This window comes from Rhincodon typus, chromosome 20 (assembly GCF_021869965.1).
Source record: "Rhincodon typus isolate 14 chromosome 20, sRhiTyp1.1, whole genome shotgun sequence".
NCBI classification, from domain to species: Eukaryota; Metazoa; Chordata; class Chondrichthyes; order Orectolobiformes; family Rhincodontidae; genus Rhincodon; species Rhincodon typus.
Window position 1 is genome coordinate 367,918 of NC_063351.1, and position 15,919 is coordinate 383,836.

The 15,919-nt window shown below is 44.5% G+C and overlaps 1 protein-coding gene across 1 annotated transcript in view; it reads left to right on the forward strand.

Moving 5' to 3' along the window:
- The first annotated feature begins 356 nt into the window (after positions 1 to 356).
- Positions 357 to 15,919, forward strand: part of ddx21 (DEAD (Asp-Glu-Ala-Asp) box helicase 21) — a 39,911-nt gene continuing 24,348 nt past the window's right edge. Inside the window, exons 1-7 of the mRNA XM_048608689.1 lie at positions 357 to 551; positions 771 to 1,034; positions 2,267 to 2,342; positions 4,758 to 4,936; positions 6,196 to 6,313; positions 14,074 to 14,259; positions 15,497 to 15,642. Of these exons, the coding sequence (XP_048464646.1) occupies positions 462 to 551; positions 771 to 1,034; positions 2,267 to 2,342; positions 4,758 to 4,936; positions 6,196 to 6,313; positions 14,074 to 14,259; positions 15,497 to 15,642 (1,059 nt within the window). The 5' untranslated portion in view covers positions 357 to 461. The remainder of the gene's footprint in view (positions 552 to 770; positions 1,035 to 2,266; positions 2,343 to 4,757; positions 4,937 to 6,195; positions 6,314 to 14,073; positions 14,260 to 15,496; positions 15,643 to 15,919) is intronic.

Genomic DNA, 15,919 nt, shown 5'->3' on the forward strand with positions numbered 1-15,919 from the left:
GCCAAAAGACTTATTCCCGTTCCTATTTCTCATGGTCTTGTAGTGATTTGTTTTGTGACTTATTTCAGCTAAGAATACAGTATTGCACATGTTCGGTACAATATTTTAGCCGGAACGTTGCTTTTTCCAAACAAAAAAGTCTAGGAAAACCTAATTCTGGTTTTAACATGTGTTTCTATGGGAAACTATGCTTCGCTCAAAGTTGCGGTTTCTGCAAGCGAGGACTTACTGTAACTGACGAACTGGAGCGACCCTGCAAGACTGGAGAGAGCTGGAGTGGCGCTGTCTCCGGAGGAATTGGGTTCCGACCCTGCAATACTGGAGTAAACTGGAGTGGCGCTGTCTCCGGAGGCCTCAGTCTCTGCGCCGTGGGCCGAAGCTGCCACCGCCGCCCCCTCTTTCCGGCCGGTGCCGCTACGCCCGGTCACTCGGAGCCGCGTGTCCTGTTGTAGTTTCGAGAAATGCCGGCTCGACTCAGCCTTCAGTCCGAGGACCCGGAGCCCACGATGGAAGCCGAGTCCGTCAGCAGGAAATCACATAAGAAAAGCAAGGTGAGGGTGGCGGCGGGCCCCACGATAAGACCCCGGTCTCCTGTGTAGGCCCAGGCCTCGGACTTGGAGTAGATTCTCCTGTTCCGGGAGAACCTGGGGCCCAGCGCCCATTTTGTATCCTGATACTGCTGGGGATGGAGGGTCTGGTTGGGGGACAGTGGGGTATTACCGGGGTCAGAGTCGTCTTTCTGCTTCTTATCTTCTGTTACTTAATTACAGAAAGAGAAGAGGAAACACTCGGAGAGAAGCGAGGACAAAAAGGCCAGGTCCTGGGAGAATGGCGAGTTGAACGAAGACTCGACAGGAGAAAGCGAACTAAAGCCCCCGAAAGCAAAGAGACACCGGAGTGAAGATAATGAGGGCAGGGATGACAGGAAGGGTCATAGAACCGAGAAAAACGGGGTGATCAAAGAGTCCAAGCAGAAAACGGCCCCACGTTCCAGCGATGATTCTAGTCAATATTCGGAGGGTGAGATCGAGGAGGTGAGACTGTCTACACCGGGAACAACATTTCCTTCAAAAGTCAGTCCCACACCGGCTGGTGAGGTGGCATTGAGCACTCCGGATTGTTCACTCGTGCCTGCACATTCGCCATCGTGACACATTTCACGTTGGGTGGGGGGGCAGTGGGTGTCGTTTCCCTGTGATCTTGGAAGAGAGAGTCATGAACATTTGACATGTGGGGTTCCGTGTTGTCCGGGAAAGGTTGGGGGTGAGGGGTCCCTCTCCTGCGTCCCCGGGGAAATGCGCGCTTGGATTTAAAGGGCATTGGTGACTAGAGTTCCAAAAGTTGAATTCGAAACAGGTTGAAAGTCTTAAAGAAGGCGGAGCTCCATGATAACTGGCACGGTGGGTCAGGCATTTGGATGAGGGGCAGTTGGTAGTGATGTGACGACATCCCTAGAATGTATTCAGCAGAGCGTGGAACCCAGTTGGTCCCCAGTTATTGAGGATGGCAGTTGCAAGCTACAGACTTTTGTTTCAATAACATTTTACCTCTATTTAAAAAAAAGCCTAGCAAAGCTTTGCTTGTCTCAAGATCCCAGCCGGAATCTTTGCTTTCCTGCAACTGTACAATGACTGGTGCTAAGACCAGTCTCCATTTAACAACTTTCTTTATTTTCATTTAAAGACTGAGGTTTATTTGCTTCTTTGCTGCCTGGCCCACTGTGTTCCCGCAGCTCCACACTGTGTTCCCGCAGCTCCCAGCATCTGCAGTTCTTACTATCTCTCAGAAAGCGTGCAGTCTTTCAGCAAGAAGTTTTTGAACTGTACAGCTGAAGTGAATTTGCCTTCCATATTCCTGATTGGTGCTGCACCATCTGATGACCCCATCAAATGCAGCTTGAAGTTGCTGGCAGTCTTCATGCAGGGTCTGAAGCCTTCCTGGCTCCACATTCTGGTGAGAGGGATTTCTTTGCATCCAGGAGTGTTATGGGTCAGTGAGTTGGCATCTTTCCAATTCTTCGGGTGTAGTGCAGTACCAGAGATTACTTTTTCTTGGGGGAGGGCAGGGGTAGAGGCCGCCAATGGTAGAATGAATGCAGTGGGCAGACTAAAGATGACGAGGAACTGGTCAGGACACGGGGGTGAAAGGACTTGGGGGGGTTTGAAATGAAACTGACCTGACCAAACCAGGGTACCTGGTCACCAATGTCCAGAATATCTTTTAACCAGCAATGGTGAAGTACTTGCAATAGTTTGATGTTTTATAGGAACTGACTCCAGAACAGAAAGAAGGGGCCTTTTCAAACTTCAGGATTTCTCAAGAAACAATTGAACTGCTGAAGGGTATGTGAGTTTTTGTTTCCTTTGGAGATTGCACAGATCTCCATGGCTGCTGGTCATCTTTTGTGAGACTGTTTCAGATTCAGTATTTACCAAGTGAGAGCTATTTATGTTGTCAACTGTTCAAACTCGGTTTCCAATAGTTTTTGCTGCTTGGAATCCCTGAGCTTGATAGTTTCACGGATTTTATTTCAAAAGGCATGAAGGATATGAAACATGGCCTTCTCTGTGTGCTCACTGGAGTAAGGCCTCTCATAGTCCACTATTTGACGGTGTCCCTGAAACCTATTCATCAGCTGGGATTTGGTATCTGAACCAGTGTTGCTATTGCCAGATTTCTGCTTTTTAATTGAGACTCACTAGCAATTGGGATCCCTGGTGACTTGTCGCTCTAGCATGTTTGGTCATCAGCACTTTCAAACTGGGGATGAAACCTTTTGGTCCAGTTTGATTGGTTCTGTTCCGGATGCTACTTTTTATCCACTAGTCTGATAGATAATTTATTCCCAATTCCTACTAATCCAGAACTTGAGAAGGAGTTGGGTTTATCAGTGCAGAGTGTTCATTGTTCATTGGATCGTCTGAAGTTCCAATCGCATGCCAAGTGGTGACAATTGTAAAGAATTGTCACTGCAGCATGGGGTAAAATGGCTCTAGCAATGTTGGGAATTTACCTTTAAGTTTTTCATGGACACACACAGTCTTGACTGATCTGTTTGCATGCGTTGCTTAGGAAACACCATTAAAATCAAGCAAGAAAGATGCAGAGTTTTTGAGAGTGTTGTTATACAGTTTTGCTGATTGTGAGAATATATGTTTCAGGGTGTGGTGAGCGTACAATAGGTTGATTCAGCTGAGGCAACATTGCTGGAGTTGGGTATTTTAATTTTGTATCGACTTGGAGAAGCCATACAGCTCAAATAAAATCCTACAGCACAGAGGTGGCCATTGGCCAAATATGCCTGCACAGACGTTTTGACAGAAGTGCTATATTGATCCTATTCCCTTTCTCTTTTCCTGGAGCTCTGCAGTCTTTTTCCATTTGTCCCATGTGTCCATTTCCTTTTAAAACTTTCTTTTTCAGCTACCTCAACCACTCTTTCAGGCAACACATTCCAGATTGTAATTCATGAATGTAATTTTGTTAGGTAAGGCATAGTGGTAATTTCACTGATATCTTTTAGTTTAGTTTGTCGGAAGTTTCTTACTTAGAGCATTGCCAGGAGCTGTTTCTTCAGGTGAAGGATAGCACAGCAACAATGGTATAATCTGGAAACTGGTAGGGCTGTTGTCATGCATACCTTACATTCATACCTTTGATGCTAGCAGGCCCTACTTCAAGTCCTACCTGCTCCTCAGGTCTGTAATACCATCTCTGAACAGGTTAATTAGAAAATTCCTATAACCTGGAAATTTGAGCTGGGCCAGTCAGTGCTGATGTCAAAGAGCACTTCTTTAGCACACAGGGCCATGGAAATCAGAACCTGCACTGCCGGGATAGCTGGGGTTAATTTAACAATTCCAGAGCTTGAGGATAGCAGATTTCTGTTAGGTAAGGGTGTAAAGGACATGGGGCAAAGGTAAATAAAGACAGTCAGAATCCAGATCTCCGTTGATCTAATCAAGTGGCCTCCTCCAGATTCAAGTGGCTGAATGAGTTCCTATTCCTAATGTATCTTACCACCAGTGATGTAATATTTTAAACAGTCAGCCCTTTTCACATTACAAGGGTCTCTGACTTACAAGTGTCTGACTTATGAACACTTGTACTTACAAATGTGATCCTATACAGGGGTGTAATTTTAAAGATCCACAGGATGAACATTCTGTGGACTTAAAAAAAGCTACTTAATATTGTCTTGCGTTGAGTTCTGACTTGCACAGGTCAGTGTGTAAATGCAACCTGGGACTGCCTATATCCAAAATTTCTTTGGTAAACAACAGCTGTGGGTTAGGAGTAGACTGGCCTTCAACACTGTAAAATAGACTTGCGTGAGATATAACGCTTTAGCCAGGGTGAGCAAGAATTGAGCGAGATTACTTCCTGTGGTTTCCCCAGCTAGTTGGTTTTTGCACCACATGAGCACTTGCCTTACCAACATTTTTAGGGGGGATGTGGGTCACATTTTGTTGCAGGAGGCTGCAGCCTGCAATAAGCACAATAAAACCCCTTCTTTCTTGTGTCCTTTGCTTTGCCAGTTTTGAAATGTGCAGTTCTGAAGAAGGGTCACCGGACCCAAAACGTTACCTCTGATTTTTCTTCACACATGCAGCCAGACCTACTGAGCTTTTCCAGCAACTTTAGTTCTTGTTCCTGATTTACAGCATCTGCAGTTCTTGCAGTTTTTGTTTTGAAATGTGCGTGTTGGTGAACTGTTCTTTCTAATCTGTCACATTCTTCTGGTTCGTTCTCTGCAGAACGAGGAGTGACCTACTTGTTTCCAATACAAGCACGAACATTCAACTACATCTACGACGGGAATGACTGCGTGGCACAGGCCAGGACTGGTACTGGCAAAACCTTCTCCTTCGCAATCCCTTTGGTGGAAAAGCTGCAGTCAGAGGCTGTTGATCGGAGGAGAAATCGCCCTCCGAAGGTGAAGGAACCTGCAGTCAGATTGCTGCTGGGGCGTAAGATTGAAAGGCAGCATTAGTTCCTCTATCCAGAGGTGGCATTCTCCTACTCTGCACTTGGTGAGCACTGGGATACAAGCTCACTGGGTTCAGATTTGGAGAATGACGCTCAAAATGAGACATATTGGCACTGTTCGCCTCACTCAGAAGGTCACATGTCTGGGCTCTGAGTTTTTTGCGCTCATTTACAGTGAAGGGCAGTATGGTTGGATCTCCATCATAACCCCCTAATTTTTTGAAGTTTGTGTTACTGGTAAACAGGGTAGTTAAAAAGGCAAGTAGCACACTTGCCTTCATTGCTCAGTCCTTTAAGTATAGGAGTTGGGAAGTCATGCTGAGGTTGTTTGGGACATTGGTGAGGCCTTTTTTGGGTACTCTGCCCAGTTATAGGAAGGATATTAAGCCAGAGAGGGTTCAGAAGAGATTTACCAGAATGTTGTCGGGTATGGAAGGTTTGGGTTATAAAGATGGGCTGGGCCTTCCTTCATTGGAGCATAGGAGATTGAGAGGTGATCTTACAGAGGTTTATAAAATCATAAGGGGTATAAATACGGTTATTGGTAGATGTCTTTTCCCTAGAATTTCAAGACTGAGGACATATTTTTAAGTTGAGAGAAGAGAGATTTAAAAAGGACACGGGGGCAATTTTTTTTTTAGAGGGTGGTTTGCATGTGGAATGAACTTACTGAGGACGTGGTAGATACAGGTACAGTTAGTGTTTAACAGACATTTTGTTAAGTATTTTAATAAGCAAGGTTTAGAGGGATATGGGCCAAGTGCAGGCAGGTGGGACTGGTTTAGTTTTAGATTGTTTGGCATGGACTGGTTGGACTGAAGGGTCTGGTTCTGTGCTGTATGACTCTTTGATTCTATGACTGGAGCAGCTGACTATACTACCATCACTGAATGTGCTGATGAGTGAATATTGACCACCTAGTCTGAAGTTTGAGCGTCTGCAAGTGGCTATGGAGCACATCCCTGCTGGGTTCCTTGCCAAGGTCACAAACAGATTCCTAATGGCCGGTATCAGTGGCTGTCTAGGTTGCCCAGCCTTGCATTACCAGACTGGTGGAGTTGCCACCTCAGACTGACTCTGTCAATAGGGTGGTACACGGAGTTCCTTTCCCAACTGCGTGGGCCAATCAGGCAAATTCATGATCAGTTTTACTGGTGCCAATCTTACACCACAGTTTTTTAATTCTTCCTTCACTTTCCTTCCAAGGTCCTAGTGCTTGCTCCAACAAGGGAGCTGGCGATTCAAGTAGCAAAAGATTTCAAGGATGTAACCAAGAAGCTCGTGGTCTCTTGTTTTTATGGCGGAACAGCATATGTTGGACAAAGTGAGTGCTTGGTATTCGGAGTAATATTTTCACTGTCTAACAATTCATACAATATGTCTTGTTCTTCTGTGAGCTGCGCTGGTATGCAGTTTGTCAAAATTGATCAAGAACAAAGTTGCTGGAAAAGCTCAGCAGGTCTGGCAGCATTGGTGAAGGAAAAAACAGTTAACGTTTAGGGTCTGGTGCCCCTTCCTCAGAACTGGTGGTGGCTGGGAAAACGTCAGTTTATATCAGAAAAAAGGGAGGTGGGTGGGGTAGGGAGAAAACGATAGGATAGAGCCCAAAGAGAGAGAGACACAGTTGGACAGACAAAGGAGTTGCTAATGATCAGGCTGAGAGGGTGACTAGTTGTTAATGGGGACTGTTAGTGATTAACAACAGGAGGTGTGTAATGGCAGGCTATGTGGTAACAAGGTCTGGTGTGTGGGATGGGGGCTGGGACATGGGAGAGTTTAGGCCCTAAAATTATTGAACTCAATATTGAGTCCCCAGAGGGCTGTAGGGTCCCCAAGCAGAAAATGAGGTGTTGTTCCTCCAGCTTGCGTTGGCCTGCGCTGGAACACTGCAGCAAGCCAGAGACAGAGATGTTGGCCAGGGAGTAGGGCGGTGCATTGAAGTGGCAGGCAACAGGTAGTTCAGGGTCTTTTTTGCGAAGCAGTCACCAAGTCTACGCTTCGTTTCCCCAATGTAGAGCAGACTACAGTGCAGTAGATGTGGTATACATGGATTTAAGTAAGGCGTTTGATAAGGTTCCCCATGGTAGGCTCATGCAGAAAGTAAGGAGGCATGGGATAGGGGGAAATGTGGCAGATTGGATTCAGAATTGGCTGACCCTTAGAAGACAAAGGGTGGTAGTGGACGGAAAATATTCAACATGGTGCTCAGTTACGAGTGGTGTACCACAAGGATCAGTTCTGGGTCCTCTTCTATTTGTGATTTTTGTAAATGGTTTGGATGTAGGAGTGGAAGGGTGGGTTAGTAAGTTCACGGATGATACGAACGTGCGTCGAGTTGTGGATAGTGCGGAGGGCTGTTCTAGGTTACAAAGGGTCATTGATAGGATGCAGAGCTGGGCTGAGAAGTGGCAGATGGAGTTTAACCTGAAAAGTGTGAGGTGATTTATTTTGGAAGGACAAATTTGAAAGCAGAATACAGGGTTAACGGAATGATTCTTGGCTGTGTGGAGGAGCAGAGGAATCTTGGGGTTCATGTCCTCAGTTTCCTGAAAGCTGCCACCCACGTGGATAGAGTTGTTAAGAAGGCGTATGGTGTGTTAGCTTTCATTAATAGAAGGTTTGAGTTTAAGAGCCGTGAAGTTATGCTCCAGCTATACAAAAGCCTGGTTTGGCCACATCTGGAGTATTATGTCCAGTTCTGGTCGCCTCATTACAGGAAAGATGTGGAAGCATTGGAAAAGGTGCACAGGAGATTTACCAAGATGTTGCCTGGAATGGAAGGAAGGTCTTACGAGGAAAGGTTGAGGGAGCTAGGGCTTTTCTCTTTAGAACGATGAAGGATGAGAAGTGACTTGATAGAGGTGTACAAAATGATCAGAGGTATAGATAGAATAGACAGCCAGAGACTTTTTCCTAGGGTGGAGGTAGCTATTACGAGGGGGCATAGTTTTAAAGTGAGTGGAGGTAGATATAGGGGAGACATCAGAGGTAGGTTCTTTACTCAGAGAGTGGTAGGAGTGTTGAATGCATTGCTGGAGAGAGTAGTGGAGTCGGCCTCATTAGGGGCATTTAAGCGGCTATTAGATAGGCATATGGATGATAGTATAAGGTAGGGGCGGAGGTTAGATAGTCCTTAGGTTTAGAGTAAAGGTTCGGCACAACATTGTGGACCGAAGGGCCTGTACTGTTCTGAGACCACATTATGAGCAGCGAATGCAGTAGACTAGATTCTGGGAAGTGCAGGTGAAGTGTTGCTTCGCCTGGAAGGTATGTTTGGGCCCTTGGATACTAGGGAGGGAGGAGGTAAATGGGCAGGTGTTGCACCTTCGCCGACTACAGGGGAAGGTGCCTTAGGGCTGTGGGGAGGTGTTGGGGGTGAAGGACCAGGGCGTCCCGGAGGGAACGGCCCCCGTGGAAGGCGGACAAGGGAGTGGAGGGGAATATGTGTCTATATGTGGGAAACGAAGTGTAGACTTGGCAACTGCTTCGTAGAACATCTTCGTTCTGCTCACAGAAAAGACCCTGAACTACCTGTTGCCTGCTCCCTGGCCAACATCTCCATCTCTGGCTTTCTGCAGTGTTCCAGCGAAGCCCAACGCAACCTCATTTTCTGCTTGGGGACCCTACAGCCCTCCGGACTCAATATTGAGTTCAATAATTTTAGGGCCTAAACTCTCCCATTTCCCAGCCCCCTACCCCACACACCAGGCCTTGTTACCACATAGCCTGCCATTACACACCCCCTGTTGTTAATCATTAACAGTCCCTATGAACAACTATTCACCCTCCCAGCCTGATCGTTAGCAACTCCTTTGTCTGTTCAACTGTCTTTCTCTCTCTTTGGGCTCTATCCTATCGTTTACTCCCCACCCCACCCACCTCCCTTTTTTCTGATATAAACTGACATTTTCCCAGTCACCACCAGTTCTGAGGAAGGGTCGCTGGACCCAAAACGTTAACTCTGTTTTTTCCTTCACCAATGCTGCCAGACCTGCTGAGCTTTTCCAGCAACTTTGTTCTTGTTCATGATTTACAGCATCCGCAGTTTTTTCGGTATTTACTTTGTCAAAATTGATGCTGGTGGACACATTTTCCACAAAACTCTTCTGCAAAGCTAACCAGTGAAGGAGTGGAGCTGCAACAGCAGTAACCTATACTTCTGTTGTGCATTTGACAGGCTATTTTGCAAGAACATTCTCAAACAATTTAAAGTCTATATATATATGGAGGCATTTTGACACACACAAATGATACCTGGTCCAGGAAGTAAGTCTTTGGGATTGACTTAAAGGAGAAAACAGAGACCGTGATTGGAGCAGGAGAAAGCCATTTAGCCCCTTGAGCCTGTCCCACCATTCGATGAGATCATGGCTGATCTGCCATCATTATTTTTGTTTTTGTCCCTCTTTGCACGAGTTGCTATTTACAGGATAGTGTTCCAAACTTCTGCTATTCTTTCTGTGTAAAAGGGTGCCCTAATTTCACTTCTGAGAGTTTGAACATTGATTTCTGCTCCTGGCTCTAAAGTCCGTAAATACCAGAATACTCCAGGTCTAACACTCAAAACTAATCACAGTACGTCCAGGTATGGTATAACCAGGTCGTTGTGTACTTGAAGCACAACTTCTGTCTCTTTGTAAATACAAGTTCCAGCAGTACAGTGCACGCCTAAGCGTCTTTAAACACCACTGTTTCTGGCATTTTTCCAATTCAAAAATCCCCTGTTTTATCCTTTTGGGTCCGAAGGTCCATTTTCAGACATTTCAGAATATGATCTGCAATTTTGTCCGCTCCCTTAAGGGGCCAGTGTTTCACTAAATGTTATGATTCCATCTACTTTTCTTTATATCATTGGCAAATTTAGATAGGGTCTTCTATCCCATCATCCAGCTGTTGCAAGTGTGATGGTCCCAATGGACTCCTGCACCGTAAGTTTTCTGTGATCTAAGTAATAGGTGAATAATTGAAACCCAATGCAGATCATTGAAGGGAAACCTACAGTTAATGTCTTTGTCACTCACCCATTTTCATGACCAGGCCATCTTCAATTCTATCAGCTTCACCTTGAGCTCACAGTTTCATATGAGGGACTTCAGAATGCCTTCAGAAACTCCATTAAATATCGTCCTTAGTTGTCAGATACATCCAATCTTTCAGATCTATCTGGACAAATATAAGCCCCAAACACCCTGTTCTCTTATCTGCTGCAGTCACCTTTTATATGACACTTTATCAAATGCTTTCTGGAAATCCAAACATACTATATGGACAAGATGAACTTGTTGAGGGCACGAGAAGAGATAGGAGAGGAACCAGAGAAAACTCTAAAGTTGAACATGGCAGTGAAGCAGAGAAGGGAAGCCAAGGGTTGTCTTTCCATTCCACAATTATCCTGAATACTGAATTATTTTAACAGGTGGTTACAGGAGTCAATAATACTTTGTGGTCCAGCCTGATCTGGTAGTCTGTCACTGAACTAGTTGTCCAATATAATTTGAACAAGTGGCAGAAATGATTGTGAGTTGGCTTCATGAAAGAAGGCAGAGTGGGAGTAAAGGCCAGCTATTCAGAGTGACAAAGCAGAGTGAGAGTAAAGGCAAATTGTTCACAGTAACAGAAAGCAGAGTGGGAGTAAAGGCCAGTCGAAGCGGAGTGACAGAAGGTGGAAAGTGGTGTCCCACAGGGATCAGTCCAGGGACCACTGCTGTTCATAATTTACATCAACCATTTAGAATTTGAGTCAAATGCATTTTGAAATTTATGGATGACACCAAATCCTGGGTTAGGCAAGAAAGAATGGACAGTACTGAGATGGGCTGCAACATGTCATAGGAGAATGTGTCAATAGGCAAATAATTCAGGAAATAAGTTTAACATGTGAAGTTACACATTTTGGTAGGAAGAATGGGGAGGTCACTTATTGGAAGGTACCAGTCTGTGGGGTAGAGAAATGGGTAGAATTACACCAATCTCTAAATAGTTCTCCACACAAGTTAACAAAGCAGATGGCACTCTGGACTTTGTTACTTTTTAATGAAATCCCTCTAGAAATAAAGTAATACTAAACCTGTATTGAAGCTTGGATTAGACTGCACTGAGAGTACTGTGTGCAGTCCTGAGTATCATATTATTAAAAAGGTCATAGAGAAAGCAATGCAGAGATTTACAAGGATGACACCCGAAATGTGTGGGTTTATACATCAGGAAAGGATTTTCAGGCCAGCCTTCTTTCTCTTGGAAAAACAAAGGCTCGGGATGACCTAAGAGGGGTGTTTAAAATTCTGAAAAGTTTGGATCGACATGACAGAGAGAGAACATTTACTCTTATGGGTAAGAGCATCAGTAGAGGCCATCAAAAGGTAGTCATGAAGAATTCCAATTTGAAAGAACCTCTCTACGAAGAGAGTAGTGAGAATGTGGAACTTACCAACACACGGAATTTTGGAGAAGTGAACTGTGCATTTAAATGGGAGCATCTAGCTAAGATAAATAAGTTGCGAAATGGGATTGACAAAGTAGATGTAGAGCAGATGTTTCGTCCTGTGGGGCGATCTAGAACCAGAGGTCATAATTTTAGGATAACAGTTAGCAGATTTAAATCAAATGAGCAATCACTCCTCCAAAAGGGTCATGAATCTGTGGAATTCACTGTCCTAGAATGTGATGAATGCTCAACATTGAGTAAATTTTGGGAGGCAACGCAATTTTTTAAAAAATTAATAATGGCTTGAAGGATTATGAAAAGCAGGTATGAAAGTGGAGATGAGGCCTAAATGAAATCAGCTATTACCATATTAAATGGCAGAGCAGGCTTGGAGGCTGAATTACCTACTCCTCCTATTCCCGATGTGTGGGAAAGAAATAGATAGTCGCGATGGCAGAGTTACATAAAAAATCAAAGGGACGACACTTGAATGGAGTATCAGCATCAACATGGATTGGTGGGCTAGATGACCTGTTACTGTGCCTTTTTATTTTCTGTAAAATTTGGATGCCTTAAACTTAAAAGGAGTAAAGATTATACTGGGGTAACCGTTGAGACCATGGAATTGTTTTATTGGAGACTAAGGTTTCAAACGGAAAAGTGAGGATGTAGAGTCATACGTCACGGAAACAGACTCTTCGGTCCAACTCATCCGCGCTGACCAGACATCACGATCTGACCTATAGTCCCGTTTGCCAGCATTTGACCCCATATCCCTCTAAACCCTTCCTATTTATATACCCATCCAGATGCCTTTTGAATGTTATAATTGTACCCACCTCCTCCACTTCCTCTGGCAGCTCATTCTATATATGCATTGCCCTCTGCATGAAAAAGTTATCCCTCAGGTCCTTTTTAAATCTTTCCCGTCTCATCTTAAACCTATGCCCTCTAGTTTTGGAGTCCCCCACTGTAGGAAAAGGGCCTTGACCACTTACCCTATCCATGCCCTTCATGATGTTATAAACCTGTAAAGTCACCCTTCAGCCTCCAATGCTCCAGGGAAAAAGCCCCATCCTATTCAGCCTCTCCCTATAACTCAAACCACCAACACCCCCCACCCCAACCCCAGTCCCAGTAACATCCTTGTAAATCTCTTTTGCATCCTCTCAAGTTTAACTGCATCCTTCCTATAGAAGGACAATTGTAGGATTAATTAAGCAAACCAGTAATTGCAAAAAAAAATGTGTAAGACCGATGGCTAGTGTGTTGGGATGTTGTAAGTTTAAATGAATTGGTAGAGAGCTTTTCCCAAGCGAGGTTGTGAAGGAAGTGAGATTGTGAGTGGTATGTGGACGAGCCAGAAAAGTGCTTGCCTTCATTGTGGTGACGAGATCATGGCAAGAGCAAGGTGGTGGCCGAAAAATGTGGGGAAATTTACATGGAGAGAGGATTGCCTGAGCATAGGAGGACACTGAAGTCAAGTAAGAGAATGGAATGAGTTGAGATGTAGGTTCTAATCATTGCAATTACTTGTTTGCTTCAGAGGCTGAGGGAGGAAAGCAGTGAAGATGTCTTGGTGGTGCATGTTTCATTGCACAGGGAAGGGTTGGTCAAAAACAAGAATTCTGAATGAGTCGAGAGGGCTGAAGTAGACAGGGAGGACCCTTAGAGGTAGAGGGAGAAATGAAATTGTGGCTTCATGATCAGGATCAAACCACCGCCACAGTGGTCTTCATAGGTCACGTGGCAAACGGGATAACCAGATAGTGAGGCATAGTTTAGTGGGAACAGCCATTTCACCCCCAACCCCTTCAGACATATGCTGTCACAACTAACTGACTTGCCAAGGGCCCAGGTGAATAGGCAATGAGAACTGACTCGCTGGCAGAACCCACTGGGTCAGCAGTGGGAGGGATGAATTAATGGAGAGATGCCTACCAGGATTAAGCCCAAGAAGGCACACTGGAAAGACGATTCATTTGGACATCTTATCGAATACATGGCAAGGGTGACAGTACAGCACTCCCTCGGTCCCACAGTGGGTCTTTAAACCCGGTTTTCTGATTCAGGTGAAATCAATTTACCAACTGTGCTGCAGATACGAACTACAGCATGGGATATATCTGGAGTAAAACACCTTGAACACTGTCCCATCAAACGTCCAGGGGCAGGTACAGCACAGGTTAGATATAAAGCTTGTCCTATAGTCTCCAAAACACCATACCACGCTACCAGCCTGACCTATTTCTAGTCGTAACATTGATTCCTCAAAACAATAAGGCAGGAATTAGTGTCTTGAGCCAGGACTGGAAATTACTTCTGTACTGGCAGTGAATGGCCATTTTGTACTGTAACTGCTTGTTTAATTTATTTTATTTGTTGGGATGTTGGCATCACTGGTTAGGCCAGCATTTATTTACTGTCCCTAATTGCCCTTGAGAAGATGGTGATGAGCCGCCACCTTGAATCATTCGGTACAGGTAGACCCAGAGTGCTATTTGGAAGTCCCTTTAAATAATTGAGGACTTCTCAACTTTCTGATTCGTGGTGAAATAATGAGTACTGTTTCAGGATTAATCTGACTGTGTGAGGAATGTTTCTAGCCTAGTTATGGATGGGATTATGCAAATAGAGTTGATGGTTGAATTGTCTCTTAGTGGACAGCATTCGGAATGGTATTGATATCCTGGTGGGGACACCTGGGAGGATCAGGGACCATTTACAGAACATGAAAATCGACCTGTCTAAACTGAAGCATGTGGTCCTGGATGAAGTGGACCAGATGTTGGACATGGGCTTTGCTGAGCAGGTGGAGGATATCCTGAAAGTTGCTTACAAAAAAGGTGAGTTATTCCACTCTCCCATGACCTTGTTTTGTCTTTCTTTCTCTATTTTGGCTTCAGATAATTGGCTGTTCTTGTTTGCTTTTGAAAAAGTATGTTACCTTTAAACAACTTGAGCCTGTACCGTTGATGAGAAAGAAAATGTTATGTTGCCAACCTCCTTTGGGAAACATAGACCAATAAATTGCATTTATAGAGCATTTTCCACAGTATTAAAATAAGACACTTCACAAGAGTGCCCAATGAATAAAATTTGGTGCTGAGCCACTTCAAGGCAAATTAGGGTAGATGGACAGCAACTTTGTTAAAAGGGAAGAGAGGTGGAGGAGTTTAGGGAAGAAGACTTAAGACTTAGCTGATGGTGAGATGAGGAACTTGGGGATGAAAAAGAATTGGAGGGCTTTCAACTTCATTGGATGTGGATGTCCTTGGCCAGGCTAACATTTATGTCCATTCTTAATCACTCTGCTGGTGGTGAACAGCCTCTTGAACTGCTGCAGTCTGTGGAGTGTAGGTGCATCTGCTATACTGTTAGCGAGGAAGTTCCAGGATTTCGATGCACCAACGGAGAAGGAACTGCAATATTGGTATAGTGAGTGGCTTACAGGAGAAGTTGCAGTTCAAGTAGTGTTCCCATACAGCTGCTACCTCTGTCCTTCCAGATCCCCCAGGTTGGAAGGTAGTGCCTTCATGCTACCCACTGAGTGTTGGAAACTTGTGACGCTGGTGTTAAAGAGGTAAGGAGGAACCTGCTAGGTGAAGGAATACAGGCAGCAAAATTTTAGATCAACTGAAAATTTGTGGAGGATACAGCTAGGAGCTTTCCATCAGCCGAGACTGGAGGCAGGAAGTGGATGGAGAGCAACATTATGCTGAATTTAACTGGGGTTTTCCAAGCATCCTTCAAGATCCGCATTTGTCATTGTGGGGAAAGTTGGGGGGACATGCTGCTTGTCAGGGATTTTATTGATTTGTGTGACCTCTCCTGAGAAACCTTATGTAAACTTGGCTGTCAATTCATTTCATGAATTTTTGAGGTCCCTATCCCACCAGTTTAGTTGATTGTGCATCCTGCCTAATAATCCTACATCTGCCCAGTAATGACAAGCGAGCAAATCTTTTACTGTAGGATATTAGGTATGAGTCCAGCAGTTTGTGATCCTTCCATAACTTATTGATTTTGATACCAATCACTTACTATTGATTAATATAATTTCCACTTTTGTCCCCCAATAAGATTCCAAAGACAATCCTCAAACACTCCTCTTCTCTGCAACTTGCCCTCCCTGGGTTTATCAAGTCGCTAAGAAATACATGAGAGCACAGTACAAACAGGTTGATCTCATTGGAAAACGGACTCAGAGAGCTGCTACAACTGTTGAGGTAGGTTTGAGCATGGAGAGATTCCAGTCCACAGATCCTTGATGGATTTGGAATATATAACTGTTGGGTAGTTTCGAAATCTATATCTTTGTCTCTCGGTTAAGAAGGTAGCATAGGTAAACTCCAGCTAAGCTTGGAGTGTTTTAAGATTATTTAAGGTAGTTGCATTTCTCAGTATAAGGCCAGTTATTGAGTGAGAGTAAGAAAGGATCATGGAACACACACACACACCTCTCTCTCTCTCTCTCTCTCTCTCTCACACACACACCTCTCTCTC